Raw genomic sequence first — 25,490 nt, 5'->3', positions numbered from 1 at the left:
GACTACTCTACCCAGTAGGCTATCATTCAAAATAGAAGGTCAAATAAAGAGCTTCCCAGACAAAAAAAAAAGGGGGGGGGGGGGCTAAGGGAATACATTAGCACCAAACCAGCACTGTAAGAAATGTTAAAAGGATTGCTGTAATTAGCAGGAGAAATAGGAAGAAAAATATACCCACACTAAACAAAAATGGCAATAAATAAGTACATATCAGTAATCACCTTAAATGTAAATGGATTGAATGCTCCAATAAAAAGACAGAGAGTAGCTGATTGGATAAGAAAGCAGGACTCATCCACATGTTGTTTACAAGAGACCCACCTCACAACAAAGACTCACATAGGTTGAAAGTGAAGGGATGGAAAAAATCTTCCAAGCAAACGGAAAGGAAAAAAAAGCTGGGGTAGCAATACTCATATCTGATAAAATAGATTTCAAAATGAAGGCCACAACTAGAGACAAAGACGGCCACTACATAATATTGAAAGGATCGACCCAACAGGAAGATATAACCTTGATAAACATATATGCACCCAATATAGGAGCACCAAAATATATTAAAAATCTTCTGGAAGACTTCAAAGGAGAAATTGATAGCAATATAATCATAGCAGGGGACTTCAACACCCCGCTGACATCACTGGATAGATCCTCTAGACAAAGGTGATTTAGAACAAATATTCAAAGTGTTAAACTTAGCAAGCTGTTGGCATAATCTAAAGTAAGTCAGTGACATATTAAATCTATTATTACACTGTTATTTATAGTTAAATATATTATGTTAGATGATAAAACATACCACTAGAGGTAGCAGCAAGTTTACCCTGGGTGTCCTAATCACTTTTGAGAGGAACTTAGACTGAATTGTAAGACAATTGCGACCCTGCAAAATGGAAGTAAGAATTCTTATTTTTTATTTCATTGCAAGGTAGTAGCAGAAGACTCTGAATCAAGAAAGTGGACTGAGGGTTAAGATCAAGTAAGTGATTTATAACAAGGACTTCAAAGTATGTGCCTAGCATGTTCCTCAGCACAGCTACTAGCATAACTCACTCAGACTGGCTGAAGCTCAATACTGTTGGAATTATTTTAAACCTCATATTGTCATGGCTATGTTTTCTTAACGAGTGAGAATTCTAACTCATTAAAGAATTGTTAAAAGGCAGTTAATTTTCACTGAATTATTTTTCCATTTCCCTGAAATAATCAAGGCTCATCTTAGTTTGCACACGCACACACCCCCCCACACACACATCCACTCACACTCACACTTCAGCATTGTGGTAGGATTCTAGGTTTGAATCCCAGCCCTGACACTATTGGTTGTGTCCCATTAGTTTTGTCACATCTAAGGCAGGAGCTGGGTTGAGCCATATTTCTTGTTCCCCGCATATTTAACAGGTACAGGGGATTGCTAAGGGCTGAAGTTGAAAGATTTTGAAGTGATGCCACGCAATTACTGCCACAGATTGTAGTGGTGAAAATCAGTCAAGATGTTCCCATCCACGTCTGGGGAGTGGTTACGGGGGTTTTATCAACTGAAGGTCCAACAGTAACAAGCTGCATGTGCGGTGGTGTCAGTAAGAGCCCTCACTGGCTGCTTCTGCAAACTCCGCTGCTCAGGTGGTTCCTGGCACTCCTTCGTTCCCGGAGGGTCACCTGTGCAGTGTGCAGTCCTTACTGTTCAGAAAGTGATACTCCGAAAGCAAGGGCTACATCCTCAGCCTACGAGCCAGCATTAGAATTTCAGAGGGAAAGAAGGTAGAACCATATCAGATATGACTTTGAGGACACTAGGGATGTCTGCTTGAGCAACAATGACTGCTTATTTGAAAATGAAAAAGTTAGCTTCTTAATTAAAAGTAAATAAATATTTATTTGTTATTATTATTTTTAAATTTAATAGTTTGCCTCAACCTGGTTACTAGTATCTTACTTTAACACTATGTCTGATATGTAGGGCAGCATATGTCCTGCTTTGAATAATACCCCCCTAAAATTCATAGGTACCCAGAAAGATATTTGCCCATAATTAACCTAAGATGCAGTCATACTGGATCAGGATTAAACCCAATATGAATGATAGGTGTCCTTATTGAAACAGTGGAAGAAACACATGAATTAGGAAAGTAGACATTGCCCGGGGTTTCTATCAGTGTACTAACCCATCCTATGACTGGCCTTAAATTCTCTGAACTCCAACTTAATTCCTTTTAAAATTCAGTGAGTTGAATCAACAATTGCAAAGTTACTTTATGGATTCAACATTATTTTTCAGATAACATTCTGACTTCCGGGTGTCCTGAGTTAATAGAGGTTATAAGATCCCAAGACAGGGAGAAGTGTAAAGAAAAGAGATAAATCCAAAGGCAAACTCCTCCTCAATTCTGTGGCCTGGACAAGGCATCAGCTGGTAAAATTCTGATGCATCTCAGAGCCATACGGTGATTTATACTCTGGATCATCCCGGCGTAGACATCCCATTAGAATTCATTTCCTGTTTAATGAACATAGGCAAAGTACATACTGGAAAACAATCTGGTTCTGAGCTAACACTCATTTTGGCACTAACTTGACCATTTGGAATGGTTCGTTGGAAAATCTTGGCAGCTGGAAGACTGGGCCTCAGCTCTCAGGTCTCCTTCAGTCGGTTCTCCTTTCTGGTGTTGGCCACATCCAACTGCACTGCCCTGGCCTGTGCGGAGGCTTTCGAAGGAGACTTCTCTGTGATGAATACTGTTTGAGTGTCTTCTGTGCATGGCACTGTGCCCATCTCTGCAGTGATGCATTAGGGGCATGTCGGGCACAGATGTTTTACAGTTTGCAACATGGAGAATTCGCCCATGTTTTCCAACAACTGCTCAGTTTGACACTATTAGAAGCTAAATGTGACAATGCATTGCCCATAGAAATATGTGGCCTTTGCTTTGCTTTTTATATTCAAAATATCGGGCTCCTTATGTGAGTTCACAGTTTAACTAAATAAATAAAACCTAAATCCATTTAGCAGTCAAACCTAACATGTCAAAAAACAAACAAACAATTCCTTGATGTGTTCCCTCAGCACTCCACTCCTTACTCAAGTTTCTGACCCCAACAGTGGCCTCCCAATTCACCTAGTTTCGAGACGTCAAATCAAAGAGTAGATGTGACTCCTGCCTTTTCTCCCACCCCACACCCAGCAGCAAGTCTTGTTCCCACCTTCCAAAGGTTTCCTGAATTCTACAGGTTCTCAACACCTCCACAATTTCCAACAACACGTGGGCTACTAACAATTCTTGACTAAACCCCATTAGCTTTCTCTGGAGTCTCCTTGCTTCCACATTAAAAATGAAAATTGGATCATGTCACCCGCTCCTGTATAGATGTCTCCACATTGAGAACTGAACTAATGTTTCTTAGCATGAATTCAAGGTTGTTCACAGCTGGGGCCTGTGGCCTGTTGACTCCTTATTTCCACTCTCCCTCCCCCTTGACCATCTTTCTCTTGCTCTTCCTCTCCACGGTCTTGGCAATTGCTATTTGCCCTGCCTGCCATGTCTCTGCCTGAGACCTTTCCTGGCATCCCTCCAAAATTCATTTAGAGGAGCCCTAAATGCCCCTTTTTCACAAAGACTTTCCTGATTTTCCCCTGTAGAATCAACTCATCTGATATCAACTTAAGCTGCTTTATTCTTCTGTATGCTTCATTTTTGTTTACTGGGCCTCTCTATCACCAGAATATGAACGCCATGAGGACAAGTACTTCCACTGGGGAAGCACGAGGAATATTTGTTGAATGAATGAATGTTGGAAAGTGAAAAATGAACTTCTGCAGACTAACAGATCGATCCAAGTGGTGAACTAGCCAAAGTAGGCGTTCTTCTCTTAGAAATCTTAAATAAAAATTGAAAGTACTAATAGAAGAGCCAGGAAACAGCCTAAAGAAGGAGAGAATTTCAAACACATAAAAAGCACAGAGGTAGAAATGAACAAATTACATGCAGTGTTAAGGAACATGATTGCATGAGGAATAATTAGAACCCAGCAATGGAGGAATTAACAATTATAAGAGCTAGCATTTATTGAGGGCTGATAATGCTCCTGAGAGCAGGCTAAGTATTTTACACTAATTACATCATTTAACCCTCAGAATAATCAGTTGAGTGTGTACTGTTGTGTCCCATTTTACAGATTTTCCTTTTAATCTTTACAACATCCCTGGAAGATAGCTCCATTTCACATATGAGGGCACTGCAATTTAGCAAAGCTGCTTACCCCAGTTAGCTGTTAAGTGAAAGAGGCAGAATTCAAGTCCACTCTGACTTCCGAGTCATTGTTGTTAAACCCTTTTCACTCTCCTTCCATTTGGAAGATCTGGAACACCAATAATGGGTTTAAATAAGGTGGTGATGGACAGGTCACTTGCACTGACCATGTCACCATGTTCTATGAGTTCCACTACTTGACCTTCAGTTGGTAAAAACCCCATTATCATTTCCTCTGCGACAGTGAGGGCAACCTTTTAACTCTGATTTCAACAGCTATGATCTGAAGCAGTAATTGTGTGTTATCAACTTAAAATCTTTCCATTTCAATCCATGGCAATCCCCTGTACCTTTAAACTATTCTGAAATCAGAAATCATGGCCCAACTCAACTATTAGATGTGATCATGGGCTCCCTAAGTTGGGAAGATTGGGCTGAGACAGAAAAGAGTTTTCATGGGACAGAACATTGTGTGTCCTTCTCCCTAGATATCTTCCCACGAAACAGAAATGATTCCTTTATTAAAACAATAATGCAGGGACATTGGAGTTAGAGTACAATACTTAGTCACATCATGGTCCTTTTATGTTTCAGCAGGCAGAATGTAACCTGCAGTTAACAGAATCCATAAACCAATGAAATGAGTTTTACTTAATTTTTGTTGGGTGTTACATTAGATTAGTCAACTATAAATTTCTTGATGTGATACTTTTTAAATACACTATCATATACCATACTAAAACATTTTACACATGCGCGCGCACACACACACACACACACACACATAAAATTACACCTTGTATTCCTATCTTTAGGTTAAAATAAAGAGAAAATACGTGTGATCCTACAGTGTGATTCAGAACAATTCATCTTCCAGATATATTTCCATCAAACATGTCATTCCTAATTTCTTTGACACCCTGCCCATCTCATTTTACTTTCTATCTCTAGCAGCTTATAGAAGCCCTGACACATAGTAGGTGTTTAACAAATGCATATGGATTGCACAGATGAACAGGGGCTCTCAAGATGAAAGAGTGTATAAATACATATGTGGTCAAAGTGCCCCTTTCTCCTCTGTCTTTAGCCACTAGCCACGTTCACCGGCTTTCCCTAACATCAGATATAACTGACAGAGGTCCACGGAAAGCTCAGCTCCACTGTTCCATCCTTGGAGACGAGTTTTACTCGGCTGCCCCAGCATGATGGCAACATCCCTAAAGATGCTCAAGCTCTTTGGCTCTAATTCCATTTAGCAAGCAACCTACTTTCATTTTTTAACAGGGCACAGAACCAAGCTAGGTATTTAAACCCAGAACAAAACGAGTTAGAGTGCCTCTTTATCCCAGCTAGATAACCGTTATTTCCCGAAAACTCATTATTATGAAACATTCACGTCCTCTTTCTTCGTACTGCCTATGATCAGTGAGATCACTAGCTGTTTTCCTTTCTTTTCTTTTATTTTATTATTTTTTTTGTACAGATAGAGTGGGAGGGAGAGAGAGAAAGGGAGAGAGAGAGAGAAACATCGACGTGAAGAGACACATCGAGTGGCTGCCACCCGCACGACCAACCAGGGCCGGGGACAAACTTGCAACCGAAGTACGTGCCCTTAGCGGGAACCGAACCCGGGTCTCTCCGGACCGCAGGCGGACGCTCTAACCGCTGAGCCAAACTGGCCAGGGCTGTTTTCCTTTCTTTTAAAAAAATTACTGAATTTATTGGGGATAACACTGGTTAATGAAATAACACAGGTTTCAATTGTATTGGCGTTTTTTCTACATGTTTCTCACTGAGTAGGTAGCTTCTCTGGGTATTTGGTGATGTCCCTGGAAGAAGCCTGAGTTATGCTTTGTGTTCAAAATAAGAGAGAGTAACAGTGAGACAGTAGAAGCTTTTTAGGAAATTAAACATGCTGGACCCCTATTTAACTCAAGCAGCACATAGTCTTTCATCTTTAATTCTTCTGAAATATGCTTTCTCCTTCTTCTTTTTTTAATCCTCACGCAAGGACATTTTTCTATTTATCTTCAGATAGAGTGGGAGAGAGGGAGAGAGAAAAACATTGATGTGAGAGAGACATATCGATTGGTTGCCTCCCACATGGCCCCAACCAGGGCTGGGGACCAAACCGCAACCAAGGTACGTGCCCTCGACCAGAATTGAACCTGTGACTCTTTGGTCCACGGGCCAACACTCTAACTGCTGAGCCAAACCAGCCAGGGCTCTTTCCTCTTCTTTAACTTGAGAGATATTTCAGGAACTTTAAGTAACTAACCAGAGAATATGTTCAGATCCAGACTCTCCAGTCTTTTAAAAATAAATATTTTATATTAATTGAATGAATAATAAACTTTTTAACATTCTCAGGGGACTAATTTGTTCAATATGCTTTTAGTGAGTTCACATAGAGTAGTGTCCAGTAGTTCCTCAAGAGTCAGGGTCAGATTTGACTTGCTTTTCTACCCTCATTTACTAGCAGGGTGGATAGATCAGTTCTGTCGAATAGAACTTTCTACAATAATGGGGATGTTCTCTGTGTTGTCCAATATGGTAGCCAATACTCACATATGAATTTTTGAAGTGTGGTTAATAAGACTAATGAATTAAAATTTCGGTTTTTGTATATATTTAAATTTTAAGTGCTATTTAAGAGCTGAAGTGTAGCTAATATTCTTGAGAAGCTAAATTTTAAATGTAATTTTATTTCAGCACACTTAAATTTAAATAGACACATGTGACTTGTTACTAAACAACAGTGCAGGTCCAGAACTTAGCTGGAATGTCAGTGCTTATCTTTATTTCTTTCTACTGTTAATCTAAAGCCATGTACCAAACAACTGGACCATCATTGATGGGTGCACGGTCAACTCTGCCACCATAGCTATCCCCAAATAGTCACTCAAATTGCCATGCAGTGCAGTTAATAACTGGAAATGAGCTCAAGTGACCAAAAAAAGTGAGCTGGATAGAACTGTAGTTTACTCGGTTGGCTTCATTTATAGAATCAAGATTCAATGAACATAACTGATATTTAATATCCCTGCCACACATTAAGTATGGATCACATTCTACCAGCATCTTTTAACCAACCAGCTAGTCATAAAATGGCAGTGTTGTGACACATTTTATGGGATAGAGTGCTTTCTAATCACAAAACTTCAAAATTTTGTTAGGGATGCAAAGATGTACATTTGGTAAAATGAGAATGCGACCCAGTCTGTAATATCCTGCTAAATTACAGGGAGAAGATAATTAGGGGGAACGTAATAAATATACATAAGTGGCACATTATATAGTAATCAAGCCAATTCTGAACTGTCAATAAAGTATTATATTAGCCTTGTCACCTTGATGATTACCCTACTGAGCTAGCACTTTGTTTACAAGTGCAGGGCAGTTGGAATTATGTTTCTATTTGATCTTGTTAGGGGCAGGGAACTTATACTGAGTGTCTACTAGATGCGGCTCAGATTCAGGGGCCTCCCATTTCATCCCATTTCATCTCCGCATCCTGGGAGGAGGAGGAGTAAGTAACATCTCCAATTTAAAATTATTAAAACTGAGGACCCAAGGATTAAGAAACTCATCCTAAGATATAAGTAGTAATTTTTGGAGACATAATATTCTATGACATCTCAGTTCTCTCCATAACTACCACCAAGTAAGAGTTCTGTTAGAATTAAAAAAAAAAAAAAGATCTAAGGCAGGAGGAAAAGATAAGCATGTCTGTTCCTCTCGCTAGTACAGTCTCAAGGCATCTGACTTGGGGGTTGTTCACTCATCTTTTCAGTGTAGAGGATATAATGGACTAAGAATGTTACTTACAACTCTGAAATATATAAGGGTTTTGTGGATAATTGGGTTGTGGTCTAGCAAATAGGCTTCCCATTCTGACTTGAGCCTCCAGCCAGTATGTGGTTCATTTTTACATCGTTCATGATTGAAATGCCGTCATGGCACCTTAAAGGACCCCGAATACTAATTCAAAAATTCTCCACATATGGTGTGAAAAGATTAGACAAGTCTTAAGCAGGCAGGGACTTAAATCCTGCTGATAATACAGTGGAGAAATTATACTCCACAAAGGCAGGGAAAGAGCAAGGGTTTAGCAAAAGGAAGATATAATCAGGGGACACAAACCTTTCTATAAATCAAGCCATTCTATTCTGGGTGATTATTTCATAAACTGGATCTTGGGCTGTTGATCTCTTTAAATGATTGTTACAAAACGTATGCACTTTTGGAAAGAGCTGCTGGCTCATTTATATTTCAGACATATTTTCTATCAGTGTTTATTTATTGAGAATATGGTTTTCATAATAGAGTTGATATTTTCAAATAATACGGAAAACTTGAATTCAATTTGTATAAAAGCTATGCAATTTTAATGTACAATTACTACATCTTATTTGGAAAAACAGTGATAAAAGGAGCCACCAAATTCATACCCAGACGAGAGCCATTTTCGAAAGATAAGATCATTTTGTCAGGGAGAGAAATAATGATGGAAAAGTGACCCCTTCCTCCTTGTTCTAAATTCTGATATTCCTGCCAAATGTCCCAATCAGCTTTTACACTTCCTCTAAAAACCCAGAAAGATGAGCTCAGAAGTTGAGAGGGGGGTGGGGAGAGACAGGGGAAGGAGGAGGGAAAGGTAGGTAGGGGAGGAGAAAGGCGAGTAGAGGAAGGGAGGCCAACAGAAAATGAACAGTGGATCTCTAGAATGTTCCATCTCCCTCAGCAATTGGTGCATTACCGAGCAGAATTGGAAAAGATTAAGTGTTCTCATGCTAGAAATATTTTTAAATCACGAAAATGACATGTTGTTGTTGTTGTTAACAACAGAAGATAAAATACACAGGCAATATCTATGAGTCATGATCACATAATTTATTTACCCTAATGTCTGTACTAAGACGGTACGTGAGCTACACAGTACTCTTAATCGAAGTGAATTGAAGGAACGGGCTAACTGTTTTGAACACGGAAAGGATATTCTGAACGTACCGTTTAGGCTGAATTGTTCCGATCTACCTATTTACTCAGTAAGAGAAGAACTTTCCAATGGCAGTTCTCAGTGAGATAGAATCGGGCCCAGTGGACGGTGGCCTGCAAAGGGAAGAAGTCCTACTCCATACCCAGTGGCACGAGCAGAGGGGATTTCGTAGCACAAAGCCGTGATGAAAGGCCAAACCACGGTTAGCATTCCAAGGCCCTTATCACCGCCCTTCAAGAAACAAAGTCAAGGCTGCTTCATGTATCGAAAGCAGAAGGATTCTCCATTTTCATTTTCTGAGAAAAGATAACTTACATGAGACAACAGAACCTACAAGCCCCACATTTTATTCCGACAGGCATGTAGTTCCTAGTTGGTGCCTTATTACCACGTATGCTAATTTTGAAGCAAAGGAAATGCTGACCGGGACCTGTGGCCAGTGGAGTCCTCTGCAGATGTCACACTGCTCTCTGAATGAGGGGATGGGTGATATATACATGACCAAATGACCAAGGGAGCTGGCTCTGTAATACAACACTTATTTGAGGAGGTGGGCATGATATGATTTAGGCATTAAAAAAAAAAAAAAAGAATGAGATACTATGCCATCACAGGTAATGGGCCCACAGCTAATGCGTGAGTCAGCTGGTAATATTTCATTGAACAACTTCTTACCAGTTTCCCCACTTCAGCTGTTTTGCTATTGTTCATATGTAGAGTATCTGCTTACGCAGGAAGCTTCTGACATCCAGAGTGCTGTGGCTTTGTCGCACACATGTGCTTTTTTAATGTGCCTCAGATAGAACGGAACAGTGTTAGGAAAGTACTGGACATTCATTAATGTACTTATAATAATTTATGTCATTGTCTTTCCTTTAAAAAGTGTGATACAAATAACCACTGACTGATCTTTTGTAATTAATAATAATGAAAATGGCAGAAAATACTTTATCCTAATTTTTTAAATAAAATAAGGCATTAAAATTAGTGTCAAAATTGAAAATACTTTTTTGTCTTTTGCCTTGGAAAGATGGCATAAAATGAGTGAAAAACAAAACAGAACACCATTGTAAATTGATTTGTTAAATGGGATACTTAGAAACACTGGTATTTATAAAAGAAAAATAATTTGCTCAGTCTTAGAAAGCCAGGCTGACTAGCCAGGACTTATTTTTTATCCTCACTCGAGGACGTTTTTCCATATTTATATTCAGATAGAGTAGGAGGGAGAGAGAGGAAGAGAGAGAGAGAAACATCAACGTGAAAGGGACAAACTGCAACTGAGGTACGCGCCCTTGGCGGGAACCGAACCCGGGTCTCTCTGGACCGTAGGCCAACGCTCTAACTGCTGAACCAAACCGGCCAGGGCAACTATTCAGGATTTTGATCAGAAATGTAATCATGGCCAGTCAGCCCTGAAAAGTACACTAAAACAATTTCAGGGATACCATTTGGATTAGGAAGTGAAGAATTCAGATTATCCACAGAAAGTGGATCTTTTCAAAATGAACATGCTTTTAAGTCCTACCATTAGAAAAACTGAACAAGATTTTCATTTAGAGTTTTTGATGGGTTTTTAAACCGTCACTCTAAATACAACATGACATACACCATTTTTGAAAATGTATATTTTGAACTAATTTCTTTTTCTTTAACTTCATAGGTTAAAAATAGCAAATGTTTATGAAAGTTATTGATTCTATATAGTATGTGATCTGTGAAGAGTAATTCAGTAATGAAATTGATGACTCAAATAGTACGTCAATATAGACTTTGTGAATGTGAGGTGGAAACTGACATTCCCTAGTGATTTAAATACAAACAGCTACAAAACAGAACCTTGATTGTTAGGAACAGAAACCTGGCTTTAAGATGCTACCTCGGGTGTTATTTCTGTGAGACAAATATTTCTACGACTTTAGCCACTAGCCCCTCCCTTCCAGACCTCCAATTTGTCATCATATCGTCTTCGTAGCTGTCACCACGGGAAAGAAAGAATGGAGAAGCCGCCACGTGTAGACCGGAGACCAGCGCCCAGACGATGTATCTGAGCACTCCTGCACTCTCTTCAACTTATAATTGTTTTCTATTCCGAAGAAAATAAAGCTGGCAAACTGCTCGTCAGTAAGCTATGTTTTCAAATGACCTTAGAAATGTAGTAGAAACCAACATTTGATAAGCTGCAGAAGTATTTTTCAAAAGTTCAGTCTGGGGGCCGCTCCTTGAAGACAGAACCACTGAACTGTAACCTGGTCAGAGAACGTGCAGCTGCTTTACTCTGGGGCCACGCAGCTGACCCAGTGACAAGTCAGCCGAGGACAGTGGGACTGCACAGTAGAGATGATCTTTCATGTCTCTCGAGTCATGGGTTCCCTTTTGGAAGCTTGGTGAGGGCGTTTGGTGCATGTTTAAGTTCGTCATTGTGTCCCTGGATTTAGAAGTCCCATGCTATTGTTCTTTGACCTTTTGTGTTACATTCTCGTAGACTAACTTGGAAAATCTGAATAACCAGTGAAGGAGGCTGACACCTGGTATGGGTGATGAAGTTCTGACAAGTAGAGTAAGTCAATCACTTACCTGGGAAGTAAATATGTAGACGGTGTGGATGGATTAGGCCTTTACAGCTGTTACTTTGTCATTAAGGAGACATGGTCCGAGTAAGGGAGGCCATTTTGCTAAAAAGCTTTCTTACCTTTAAAAATCTTTACGTTAAATAAACACATTGCTTCAAAAATCTTCCTTCCATTCTCTCAAGAAATTTCTATGAAAAGATTCAAGGACATTGCCGGCGAAGGTAAAGAGTTTCTAGAGGCTTCCCTCCCCTGTTCATACTCACACTCGGGCTGAGTGGCCACTCGGATGGGCTGCGAACTCTCCCCCGGCCCCCACTCGTTGTAGGCCACGATGCGGAAGGTGTACATGGCTTCTGGCTTTAAGCTTCCCACAGTCAGCTGCAGGGACCCAGGCTGGGTTGTATTCAATGCTCGTTCCCTGGGAAAGCAAAGTTACAGGGAAAGGTTATTCCAACATCAGTACCTTTAGCCAAAACCTCATTTAATCTGCAAGAGTGAGTGGAGAAAAGGTTGCTTTCTCATTTGACGTTGACTTCGGGACATCATTCAAGACTGCGGAGAGGTACTAGGGGAAACAAACCTACCAATGATGTTGCAGGGGTACTGGGGAGTTTGTGCCATTTCCATGAAACTTGCAAACGAAAGCCTTTTCCCTTTGACACTTTACAATGTAGAATTCAAAACCTAGGACAAAGAGCTATTAAAATGAGATAAACACGTGGAATGCAGACAGAAGATGCATTTCATAAAATTCTGGCCAGTGACAGAAATCAAGGTTTCAATTATTGCACAAATTGGTCTTTGTCAGGATTACGGACAAGTGCATTTCTGCATTTTCTTTCATTGTAGCAAAGGAAAAGGCAGATGCTAAGTGTTGTGTGTGGAGCATGAGCTCCTGTGGTTACGTTAGGAGCAGTTAGTAAAAGGAAGTGGGTCCCCTTCCGAGCAGAAACAATACGTCCCCTTGCCTTGTTCCTCAAGCACCTTCTACACGTGTCCAGCTCACTTCCCGATCAAAACTTCTCAGTGGTTCCAAACAAATGAATCAATCTGCTGACCATGGTTGGATTTATAATAATACATATTGAGAGAAAACAAACCCTATGAACATGGATGCTGATATATGAGAAACAACTATGAGGCTATTCTTTATGGACACACATGATTTTAGAGTTTAGACCTTTATACCCTCATTGGCTTCTTATCGTTGATTGAATGAGTGAAGAGGGAAATCCTTCTAAGCTACTCAACTGTTTCTTAAAGTTTCTATTTCTAGATAATACCTCTTACCTCTCAGTGGAGTTATATGTAGGATTTATTTATTTTTATTTTTTTATATGCAGGTTTTCCTTTTGCCATTTAGTTTTATTTGGTTTGGGGATATATTTAGAATAAACCCATTTTTTTTTTTTCTACCAGGGCAAATTAGGCTTCCAAAAAGAGAAATCGAAACGGTTTAAGGGAATGAATGGTGATTTGTGGGCATATATTTCACTCCGATATCACTTTGCTAGTATGGCAGAGACTTGGCTGACTCATCCTCAATCCATTTCTTCTTCTTCATGTGCTGGACTGTATTTCCAGCCCCTCTGGGGTCTAGATGAGGCCATGTGCCTTGGTATAACCAATGAAGCTGAGTGTGTGTGATGTGTGCTCACTCCCAGCCTGGCACAGAACACCACACATACAGGGTGGGCCAAAGGTAGGTTTACAGTTATTCACATAGAAAAATAATAGAGTAATTAATAAACAACAATACAGGAATAAACTTTGTGTTTCACGTACTCACAACTGTAAACCCACTTCTGCCCCACCCTGTATGGTTTCCCCCATGTTCCCTTCCCACAGCTGTGCGTGGGGGGGGGGGGGGCGGGGGCGGGGGCGGGGCAGGCAGGCAGGGTGACCTCCAGAGCCTGCACCAATGATGCAGGAGCCCAAGTTTGCAAGAATTCTGGAGGAGAGCTGGGAGCAGAACGGTCTTCAGTCACTAACCTCCTTTTTCTGTTTTATAGAACCAAGCAGTTCTGAACATTATTTGTTATAGCAGTGGGCATTATTTTATCTAGTGCTGCCAATACATTAAATACGTACTCCGGGCCCTCCGCACGGCCCACCTCTAGCCATGTGCTTGCAACTGCCGCCCATGATTGGCCTCTAGTGTCTTCACGGTGGTCTCTTCATGGCTTTAAATAACCATTTCATGTTTTCATTTTATATGTCACCTTTGTTCAGAAATCTGCTTATCACATCAAAGCGGGTTCACAGCAAAATGCTATGTAGACTATAGAGCAGATTCACGATTCTTTGATTTTTTTTTTTTTATCCTCATTCGAGGACATTTTTCCATTTTTTGTATAGACAGAGTGGGAGGGAGAGAGAGGAAGAGAGAGAGAGGGAAACATCGATGTGAAAGGGACACATCGAGTGGCTGCCACCCGCACGACCAACCAGGGCCGGGGACAAACTGCAACCGAGGTACAGGCCCTTAGCGGGAACCGAACCCGGGTCTCTCCAGACCGCAGGTGGACGCTCTAACCGCTGAGCCAAACCGGCCAGGGCACGATTCTTTGATTTTTTAAAAAATTTTGTAAAAATTGTTTTTATGGATTTTGGCGAAAGAGAGGAAGGAAGAAGGAGCGCGAGAGAAACACCCATCTGCTGCCTACTGCACTGGGGAATCGAACTGCTGACCTCTTGGTGCAGAGACCATGCTCCACCACTGAGCCACACTGGCCGGGGTGGATTCAGGATTCTTACTCTGTTTAGATTTTCTTATTAACTTTCCTGAGCCCCCGATTCCTTGAATGCTAATTGGTGCCATTAACAATGTTTACCTTAGAGCTTTTATAAAAATTGAAAGCAGCAGGCCTGGTGCCGGGTGCTCGGTAACCTCTAGGGGTACTGAACAGGTCCCAGGAATTAAAAATAGATGACGGTAGAAGGTGGAGGTCTCCTTGACAGCACCTGAGAGGGAGCGGGTGGTTCCCTGCCTTCCACAACCGAGTCGGCCGGCCCTGCCACATCTGATGTCCACGCCAGTGTCTGGCTTTGTTGCCAGGCTGCCCTGATGCTTCCCCAGGTCCTACTGGGGGGAACATCACACCGCTAACGTGATACAAACGCAGTCTGGAGAAATGGCACTTCCTGCTACATCGCTCTTCACAGACTTGTCCAGTTTCAAGCCCCCGGGATTCACAGGAGGCTTCTGATCACCCCTTTCAGGCTTTCGTAGCTGGAAAGAAAGCATGCAAGTCATTTCCCAACAAGTAAAATCTGAGTTTGAAAAGGCAGTTTCTACTCTGTCTTTCCCTAATCCCACAACCGAGCCAGTGTCGGCCCCCTAACGTAGTTCAACTCTCCAACACCTGCACGCTTAAGCAGCGAGGCATTAGATTTCCTCCCTGCTCACGCTGGGCTCGGAAGAACAGAGGACAGAGATGTTAGAGTGTGCCCGGTTACTGTGCTGGCGTGTCCTGCCTGTCACCATCATTGCACCGACTGCTCCTGCACAGCAGCAGGAGCCAGACCTTCCGCTCTCAGTGAAGTTCTCTCCTCTGGCTCTGCAGACGGAATGACCCTTCAAATCCGCAGAGCTTGGAGTCGTGGCGTCGGGTGGCAGATGCACCGTCCAACAAAACTCCATTCCTCCACCTTCCCCTCCGCTCTCAGTTAGTACCGTGGGGTTCAGGCAAGTTCAAGGAAAACGGACTGAAGTACAGGGAGTAAGTCATCCGAGCCTTCTAGACTCCATTCATGTGCGATCCATTCACTGGAAATCCACACAGAGTCTAAGTGCACAATTTCATCTCCCGTGGGCTGAAAAAGCTGTAGGCAGCTTGCCTCCTGGACCTATCCACCGAGACCGACACGAGTTTATTTACAAGCACTTCTTTTGTATAAACTCTAGTGTTTAATGCTTTGGGTTACGTGGTTGAGGTTTCTTGGGAAATGACTGCTGTGTTCTAGAAGCGCACACTTTGACCCATGACCAGTGTTGCTGCTGCTTTTCTGAGCTCAGTCTGTAGGTCCTGCCCGTTTGGGGTCACGAAGGGAGGCGTGGTGACAGGGAATGTAAACCTGCCAAAACGGCACTGAGACTGGCTCAGGGTAGGCTGTGGTGTCCCGTGCCGGGAACTGGTCCTGCTCTGGTTTGTACTTACAACGTACGGCATTATAGTAGCCGCTTTTCCTAGTTCGTGGTCATCGGTTTTCCCACTTCTTTCTATCTTCTGTTGACAGATGTTCTCTTCTACATGCATCATCTGTCAACTCCACGCCCCACACCTTGAGCTGGCTGTTATTCTGTGGTTTGTACAATCTCAGCTCCTTGGGCCAAGGTCCAAAGACCTTAAGATGTGAGCTAAGCCTGTTCACACTAATCCGCAGCGAGTCATTCCCCTTGCGTCAAACCACATCGCGCCCTTGCTCCCTGGTCTTGTCCTTCTGTCTGTCATCGCTCTGTTCTGTTCCATTTGGATCAGCCCGGAGTTGCCCTCTCCTGACTCACATTTCTTTTTTTGGTTTGGCGAAAGCGTGTTCATTCTCCAAATCTAATTCAAATGACATCTCCTTGCTGTAGGTTCCTATCATGATACCCTCTGGTTCCAGCAGCATTAAATGCTCTCTTCTTTGCTTTTTGCTTTTTACACTGACTGTAGCACACATCCCGTCGTATTAATAGACACGTCTGTCTCTGACTCGATTGTGAATTATTTTAGAAGAGAAGCCATAGTCCATTTGCATTTTATTGACACTCAGCATATATTCCCACTGAGTATAAAGGATGACTGTGTTGATGGTGTTCACAACCTTTTAAATGAACGCATAAGTCAATGAGAAAATTGTAATAGAATAACGGCATCCTCTCTCCACACAGTGTGGTCTCACAGGTGCCCACAGAGCTGGGTTCGATCCAGGACCCATCCCAGCTTGGGTGGGTGGCCTCTGGCACACCCTCTCACCCCCTGAGGCTCTGTTCCCTCTGTGAAAACTGAGAGAGAGAAATCGATGCGCAGAAGTTGTTGGAATCTGATATTCATCCCGGGGATGGAAAATCACCGGTGTGTTTCCTCCTTTGTTTTGTTTTGTAGCTGAATTCAGCACTTCCATATCAACATTGCAGAAGTAAACAGAGATTCAAGATTAAGCCTGATATTGTTTTGTTTTTTTCCAGTGGATCATTTATAACATGTTTCTAGTATACATGTTAAGTAAACACATGTTGTCTTGACTACCTGTACCAGGGTGTCAACACTTAGCTACAGCCGAGAGGTGACCAACAAAAGCTGTGTTGATGTATCTAATGTTTAATTAGCTGCTTCAAGAGGTAAGAGTCACATTAAGGTTCCTTTGTAAGGGAGGAACTATGCTATTTTTAATGAAAAAATTTTTTAACATCTTTTTATTCACCCCACTTCCATTTTTATTTCTTTAGGGAGAGAAGGAATGGTGCAATAATGAGAAGATTTCAAAACTGAAATACAGTGTTTACCAGAATAGGGCAGCGATGTTCAACCTTTTTCAGCTCAGGGCACACATAAACTAATTATTAAATTCTGCGGCACACCAAAAAAATGTAATTTTTGCTGATCTGACATAAAAGTAGGCATTATTTTGATTCATTCGCCCCAGATGGCTATCTTCATCTTCGTGTTGGCTGTTGTCACTGTTTTATTTGATGATCCGAGGGAAAGAGGTCAGAGCCCCCGACCAGACAGCCAGGTACTGCGGCTTGAGCAGTCTGCCCGCTCCCCGGCTAAGAAGCACTGGCCAAGGGAACAGGGTTCACACAGCAGCAACCAAAGTAACACGCCCAAATGTTACCCTCTGTCACCCCAGACGCACAGACCTCGTAAAGGGCGCTGTCATGAAGAACAGACAGGTTCAGAGGAGACTCACCATCACACAAAGCACAGTGAGGAACGGAGACCATCTTCTTGGTCAGAGGTATGTCTACAACATTTTGTTTAAAATTTCTGTTTTTTTTTTTTTCCTAAGCACAGTCTGAGAAATAGGCTTTTAAACACTTTGCCTTCGTATACTCTCTGTTTCGGCATCTAGCAAACATCTTAGAGACAAGTCACATATCACGACTGCAACAACACACAAAAGGTTCTTTCACCGAAAACAGTTTTGGTTAAAATGGTTTATGCTGTTCAGTTGCAGCCAAAGCCCCCACAATACACCTGGCTCGGCTCCGGGCCCTCTTCTGGTTTGTTTCTCTGGGGGGGAGGGGTGCGGTCTTACCCCTCTCTAGCTGCAGGTACCATCTATATGCAGCACATTCCTGATCTATAGACCTGACCTGGACTTGCTCCCTGCTTTCAAGGACCTGCTCGGCATTCGCACCCGGATGTTGGTGAGGTGTGCCAGACCCCACGTCTGAAACAGAACCGCTGCTCTTCCTCCCCAAACCATCTCACTTAGCAATTGTCCCACCGTCTACCCGCTTAAGTAAGCCAGAGACCTAGGAGCTATGTTTGAAAACGTCCTTTCTCTCGCCATTAATGTCCAATCCATCACCTGGTCCTGTCCATTTTGCTCCCTAAATACCTCTAGAATCTGTCACCGCTGCTCCATCTCCACTGATATACCCTTAACCTGACCCAGCATCCTCTCTAGCTTAGACTTCTGCAAAGCCTGCTAAATGGCTTCCCAGCGTCCACCTGCTGTCGCTGGCCAAAGCTCCACTGTGCGGCCACTGTGATCTTTTCAAAATGCAAGTCTAACGATGCCATGGACATCAGGCACATCTCCTGACTTCCCTTGGAGAAGCATGGCCCTTTCCTTTATAGCTCTTAACTTTGTGTGCAGCTACAGGTTCATCAGTAGGATGACCCTCCCCACACTTTTAACTGCTTCCAAAGAGACTGTTGGTGCCTCTCTGATTTCAATCACAGTGCTAGACAGTCAACTTACAAGGGGAAAAAAGGGTCATTCATTTACACATGGCATTTATAGATGGCATATTTTAAAATACCTATTAATTCCATTGGAAGAATTAAATCACGACTCTCTCACTCAATGATCTAAGAACATTTGGAGGCAGAAAGGACAGGGACTGACATTTCGCTGAGAAGCAGGGTGAGAGGAGGGCGAACCCTGGCAAGCCTGCAGCCAGGGCCAGAAAGGGGTGCTTTGGATTCTGAGTCTTGCTCTGTTTCCATCACAACCCACCCCCTTCACAGTAACAAGCTTCATCAGCTGCACAGTCCTCAACTCTGAAGAGCAGGAGAAGAATATGTAAGCACCATGCAGAAAGTCGAACGCACGGTGAGTTATGAAACGAATCCTCCATGTCAATCATGGGCAGCAGCCTCTAATCCCGAGCAGCGAGCAGAGGGTTTCTGAGGCAGCACAAAGCAATGGGAAGCGTACAGAGTTGCACACTGGAAGACCCAGGCTTTGTTCTGCCACAAAATCAGCATGTGACCTGGAGCAAGTCAGGGGCTATCTTGAGCAGCCTTCCTTGCTTTATTTGCAAAATAAAGATACCAGTCACTTATCTGCCTACCTCACAGAGCTACTGTGAGGATTAAACTCAATGATGCTCATGAAAGTGTTTTTACTTCTCTCATCTGAAGCCCCGCGGTCCTTTCTATGTACCGCTTTTAGGGAATATCTGTTACTTTGTATGGTACAGTGAGGAGATCATCGGACTAGAAACCTTGCATTTAAATCCTGCTTTTAGTATTTACTCCTTGTGTAGCTCTGCGGGCAGTCTTTTTTGGACTTCCTGTAACATGGAGATTATCATTCCTGCTTTATCTCAGGATCAAATTGGCTATCGTTTGTGAAAGTAGCCAAGTCCTTTCTAGTGATGCACTGGAGAATATCTGTACTTCATTGACTTTTGTTTCCAACCTACACAATGATTGGCACATGGCACCGGCTAACAAGAATTGAGGGGTCTGGGGCGTGTTATTAGGCACTTTTCCTTAACTTTGTTTGATACGCATCACAACCTTACTGGTCGGATACTTTACGATCCCAAGTGAGGACAGCGAGGTGCCAGGAATTGGCTCCAGATCACACAGCTAGTAAAATTCTGAGCCAGGACTGTAACCCATGCAATTCAATTCCAGGGCCACCAAGCCTTAAACTTTCAGCTACACTGTGTCACCCTCCATAAGTGACTTCAGATTACCAAGGGGGAGGTCTGATGTTCTGTACGTACATTTAAAAGTTTGCTCCTGTAATTTTATATGGTAAGTAAATGATGCAAATCAACTGAGCCATTAAATGAGAAAATTGTCAGAAATAAGCCTATAGAAGAAATCCATGTCATAATTCTGACAATATCAAGAAAGCTTGGTTCTTTGCCAGGTTAATCAGTTAGGAGGAAGCGAACATAGTGATTGTGAGCACGGGCTCTGCAGCGGGGCCTGCGTTAAATCCTGGTTCCACCGCTCACTAGCTGTATCACAGAGGAGTCAACTTCTGTGTGAGGCCTCATCTGGATAATGTTTTGTGTGGATTAGATAAGATAATTTATGTAAAATGCCTAGTCTGGCATCTGGCACAGTAAGTGCTCAATAAATACCTGCTCCCATTCAAGCTTACTCTGTGGGCCTGGGCATGTGACTTCAGCCTCCCCTGAGCACCAGTGTTCAAGCAGAAGGAAGTTGGACTGTGATTCAAAAGCTCTCTTTCAAGGCCACTGGTTTTTAGGTGCTAAGAGGGAATCGTTGGACATCCCTGAAGCAACGGTGTTTTCTGAATTCTGGCTTTCAGGTTCTAGAGTGTATGCTGCTCTCTGAGTTACGGAACGAAAGCAACCAAGGGGCTGAATAAAAAATGTCTCCTATGGCGCTTGCATTACTGATACCATTAGCCAGTCAGACAGATTAATGATCCGAGCTACAGGGATTTGTCTGACAAAGTCATTGCTAATCTGAGGCAAATGTTCAATCCACTACTTTTTACTTATTTTTGTAATCCTCATCTGAGGATATTTTTCCATTTACCTTCAGACTGAGTGGGAGGGAAGGAGAGAGGGGGACAGAGAGGGAGAGGGAGAAAAACATCAATGTGAGAGGGACATATCAACTGGCTGCCTCCCACACCATCCGGACCAGGGCCAGGGATGAACTGTAACCAAGGTAAGTGCCCTTGACCGGAATTGAACCCGTGACTCATTGGTCCACAGGCTGATGCTCTAACCACTGAGCAAAACCGGCCAGGGCAATCCACCTTTTAGAAAGCCATTGTGTTAAGGAGCCAAATAAACCTATATGAGCACAGGAGTGTGACAGCTCAGCAACATATGGCATATATTTACTCGAGTCGAGAGCTAGTAAACACAAAATGAAACGGGATGTCGGAATCAAATTTCAAAATCGACTTTTTTCCTAAATTAAAAAAAGTTGCTATTGAACTGCAGTGAGCTTATGCACTCTCATCAGTAACACTATTTGTTTTATTGCTTAAGAACAAAAAAATCTATTAAGAATACCACATGGGTATCTTAGCCACTTTTATTGTATCAGCTCCAATCAGCAAATGTCTACAGAAGTCATGGTACTAGACACTTGGGGATGGAATTATAAATAAGATCTAGCCTCAAACATCAGGAAAGGAAACACACATGCACTCAAACAAACACAAAACCAGACAAAAGGTAGCAAATGTTGCCACGGCGACTTAATGAAAATAAAAGGAGAGGAGAGAGGAGAAATTGATGACTACAGACCTGGAGGACCTTGGAGAGTTCCACATAGTAATTGACATTTCAGTTAGGGCTTCAGTTCAATAAGTAATTCTGCGGGGAAGGTATTCCTCTACGTGCTGAGCACAGCTCAGTGAATAAAGGAGATAAAACATCCCTGCCAACAGGAAGCTTCCATTCTGGTGGTCAGAAAGGGGATTCAGGAAACAATAAGTAGAAGGTAATAAAGCTGTGGAGAAAAACGAGAATGTGAAAGGGGCAGAAGGAATGCTAGGGGCAGGACAGACCTCGAGGAAAAGTGCCTTTGGGCAAACACATGGTGGAAGTTAGAGAACAGTCCATGTGGTTTGCAGCGGGAGCAGCATCGGAGGCAGACTGAACGGTAAGTGTGGCAAACATCTTCAAGGAGGGGAATTCTTTGTATATTTAGGAAACACAAGGAGGCGAGAGGAACTGAAAAGGAGTGAGCAAACAGGAATATCGTAAGATAGGAAACGATGAAGCTGGGAAGGAGACAAGAGGCAGATCAGGAAGAATTTCTGTGTTATATCTGAATAAGCGAGAGAGAGTCATTGCAGGGTTTTGAGGAGGAGGGATGACACCATCTGACATGTTGTAAGAACTTTGCCCCAGCTGCTATGCTGAAAACAGACTTGGGAGATGATTGGCAACTTTCAGATCAGACTTGCTGGTAGTCAAAGGGCTCAAGAAGTGATAGTATTCAGTATACGTTTTATTTTCGTTTACCTCTTCGATTTAAATTTTTTATTATGGAAAACTTTAAGTGATACAAAATTAAACAATAATATGATCAACCAGTTTATTCTCACTCAGGTGAAAATACAAAGCCATAACCAGTCTTTTAGTATTATTATGTAGCAAACATCAGGTATCATATTATTTCATGGATTCCGGATATATTTTGACAGTAATGCCGAGACTTGATGATGGATTTGGTGTAGAGTGTAAGAAGAAGAGGGATTAAGGATTACTCTGAGGATTCTGGTCTGATTTGTAAAAAATATAAAGATTTCAGTGAGATGAAGGAACTTCTGGAATGATAAAGTATTTGAAGGGGGATTTGGGTTGAAGGAAAATAGGTATTTGGTTTTTTAATCAGTAATTGATGCTCATGGGAAATCCAAGTTGAACATCAAGAAGGGATTTGGATACATGATTCAGGTAAAATGTCAGGACCAGAGATACAAATTTGCAAGACATCAGCATGTTGACAAAACGGCCCCAAACTGGATGAAAGGGATCACCAGAGCCTGCGTGCTAGGGCAAGCCCATAGCCACAGGTGAGGGGGATCAGGGGTAAACGGTAAAAGAACCTAAAATTGAGTGGCCAGGGAGTTTGCAGTAGAACAGGAAAGCCCAGAAGAATGGGCTTCATGAATGAGGAAGTAATACAATGTGTCAAAATGTGCTGACTATTAAAGTAATGTGAAAACCAGAAACTGACTATCTGGGGTTAGCAACACGGAGGTCACTGGTGAACCTTGATAAGAGGAGTTACGTGAAATACTAGGGACAGAATAACAGTTGAAATATGAGTTGAGGCAGTGGAGTGAAGCTAAACAACTCACAAATGTGGCTATAAAAGGAAACAGAATCCAGTTATAAAGGAGAGGAATGGGATCACGGGAGAGTTAGTTGAGAAGGAAAATATACAACTACATGCTCGTGTGCCGATGGACATGATCCACTGGAGTGGGAAAAATTGATGAGAAGGAGAAAGAATGGCTGGCTGACAGTCTCTTCTTTGTAAGAAAGGATGGGATCTAATGCCTGAGTGCAGGTTGGCCTTACGTTAGAGGCTGGGCGGTTTTCATAGAGCTTTTAAAAAAGACAGATGATATGCTTAAAGACGCACTTGGGTAGATATATTTTCCAGGAAACTAGAAGAGAGGTCAACTAGGAGTGAGGAAAAGAGGGAAAGTCTTGGAGATTTGAGGAGAAAGGAAAAGGCATGAACTATCACTGGGCACATGTGTGAGACAGGATGATTGATAAATGTAATATCATCTCTGGCAGCATGAGGGCCAATTTTAGATGAGTAGCTATGAATTTAAAGGGCAGTCAGCACAGTTATATATTCATCTACAAGAGTGCAAGTAAAGAGGAGGTAGAAAATTACATTTACTTGAGTTGGTTTTGCCAAGAAATTAATACGAAAAGAGAGAGCAGTAAGCAAAACATGGCTGGATGTTTGTAATGATTTGCCATGGGATTTTAGCTGTTCAACACGTGAAGAAACTCCTGAAGGATGCCCAATAATGAAAATGCTGAAGAACCAATGAATTGTAGGACCCTGTGGAATCACAGATTTGTTGTAACTGGAGTCTAAATAGAAGATAGGAAAATAAGCCTAGAAAGTGTGGATGAAGTCTGGTGTTCAGTGATCATGGAGAGGTCGCCGTGATTGGTGGTGAGGAGGACCATGGTATGACTATGAGCGTGAATGGCCAATGGGGTAAGGAGAACGGATCCTTGGAGTCGAAAGAGAAGACAGATTTCAACAGATAAGGATAGAATTGTATTATAAGTAGAAAACAGTCAGCAGTTATAAAAATAGATGGTTCGTACAAAAAATAGCAAACTATTATTATTCTTCCTTCCCACACTCTGAGCATTATTTTTAGCCTTTCTCCCATATTGTCTCTGAGCCCACAGTATTCTGAGCCCTGAGCCTCTCCATTCTGTGTACGTACAGTGACTGACCTGGATGCTTTACTTGAATTTTTTCAATTAATTATCATAGTAATTCTGAGAGCCAGAATTTATCTTCCCTTTGTTGGTGACAGCAGAACAATGTTATTCTTCTCTTTCACATCATTCAAAGCACAAAAGTCACACATTTCATAAATATTAGTTCCATTTCCATATCCAGCCATTTGGACTTAAGTGGAACATTTTAACCATTGCAGATTATAGGAACCACACTCTATAGATTGACTGGAGATAGACTTCTATTCAAACGAGTTTGGAAGTTATTATGAGTATGTCTCTACATAAAATTTTTATATTTCCATTTAAGAACATTTATATATTTTTTTTAGCAGTGGCGTGAGTGATCCAAACTGTATTTCAAAAAGATAACTGGAGGCAGTGAAGAGGATGGATGAGAAGGTGAGAAGCCTTTGTCAGAGACCAGGTAAGTGATGCTGAAGAAAGCAGAATAAAGGGGGGATGGCTCACCTGTGACCAAGGGAGACCTGACAGGACTTGCTGACTAATGGCAGTGTTGAGAGGCAGGGAGGAGTAAAACATGACTTGGTTTTTTTGTTGTTGTTGGTTTTTATTGGTCAACAGAATGGAAGAACTAACATAAATAAACAAACAAACAAAACATATTTAAGGAGGAGACAGTGAGTGTGATTTGGGGCCAGCCGAATTTAAGGTGCCTCTAGGAAATCCTTTAGACGCACGAAGACAGCTGGGCAAGAATTATCACCTGCAGTTTTCACAACCATGCACACTGAGATCCAAAGGACTGAGACTATCAGAAGGTCATGGCCCTAATTGGGAGTAAAACAATGCCTGCCCCTTCGTGGACATGAACGATCTTGGGGATACAGGCTATCTGTGTGCGTGGGCTTCTTTCCTTTCAGGTTGAAGTCAGGTCAAACTGTAAAGGAAATAGACACTTGAAAAAGGATCTACTTTAACTGTTGCTGTGAATTAGAAATGAAAACATTTGAGACACAGCATGAGAGAAGTTGTACTATTCTGATTAGCACACGGTAGCATTTCCAACTAAATACCACTCTGTAGCATTTTGAACTAAATGCCATCCAACCACTATTGTCCCTTTAAGTCCCAGGGGGTCCTGAAGATCACGATGTGCTTAAAGCACTCACAAGTATGAGACCAGAAGCCTCGCATCTGATGCCAGCTTCTGCCCACATGCTCTCTGTCAGCACTTCCGTGGGCACTGGAGTACCTGGGACAGCGATCAAGTCCGCTCTTCTGGGGAAGAATGAATGATGATAGACAGCCAG

At 42.2% G+C, this 25,490-nt stretch overlaps 1 protein-coding gene across 2 annotated transcripts in view; it reads right to left on the bottom strand.

The window, feature by feature from the left end:
• DCC (DCC netrin 1 receptor) overlaps nt 1-25,490 on the bottom strand; it is a 1,071,808-nt gene that overhangs the window by 286,294 nt on the left and 760,024 nt on the right. For both annotated transcript variants that reach the window (XM_036244835.1, XM_036244836.1), the window contains one exon: nt 12,083-12,237. In XM_036244835.1, the coding sequence (XP_036100728.1) occupies nt 12,083-12,237 (155 nt within the window). The remainder of the gene's footprint in view (nt 1-12,082; nt 12,238-25,490) is intronic.

This window comes from Molossus molossus, unplaced genomic scaffold (assembly GCF_014108415.1).
Source record: "Molossus molossus isolate mMolMol1 unplaced genomic scaffold, mMolMol1.p scaffold_m16_p_6, whole genome shotgun sequence".
Taxonomy (NCBI): Eukaryota; Metazoa; Chordata; class Mammalia; order Chiroptera; family Molossidae; genus Molossus; species Molossus molossus.
Note: the sequence above shows the minus strand (reverse complement) of the source record. Positions and strands in the feature narration are given on the sequence as shown.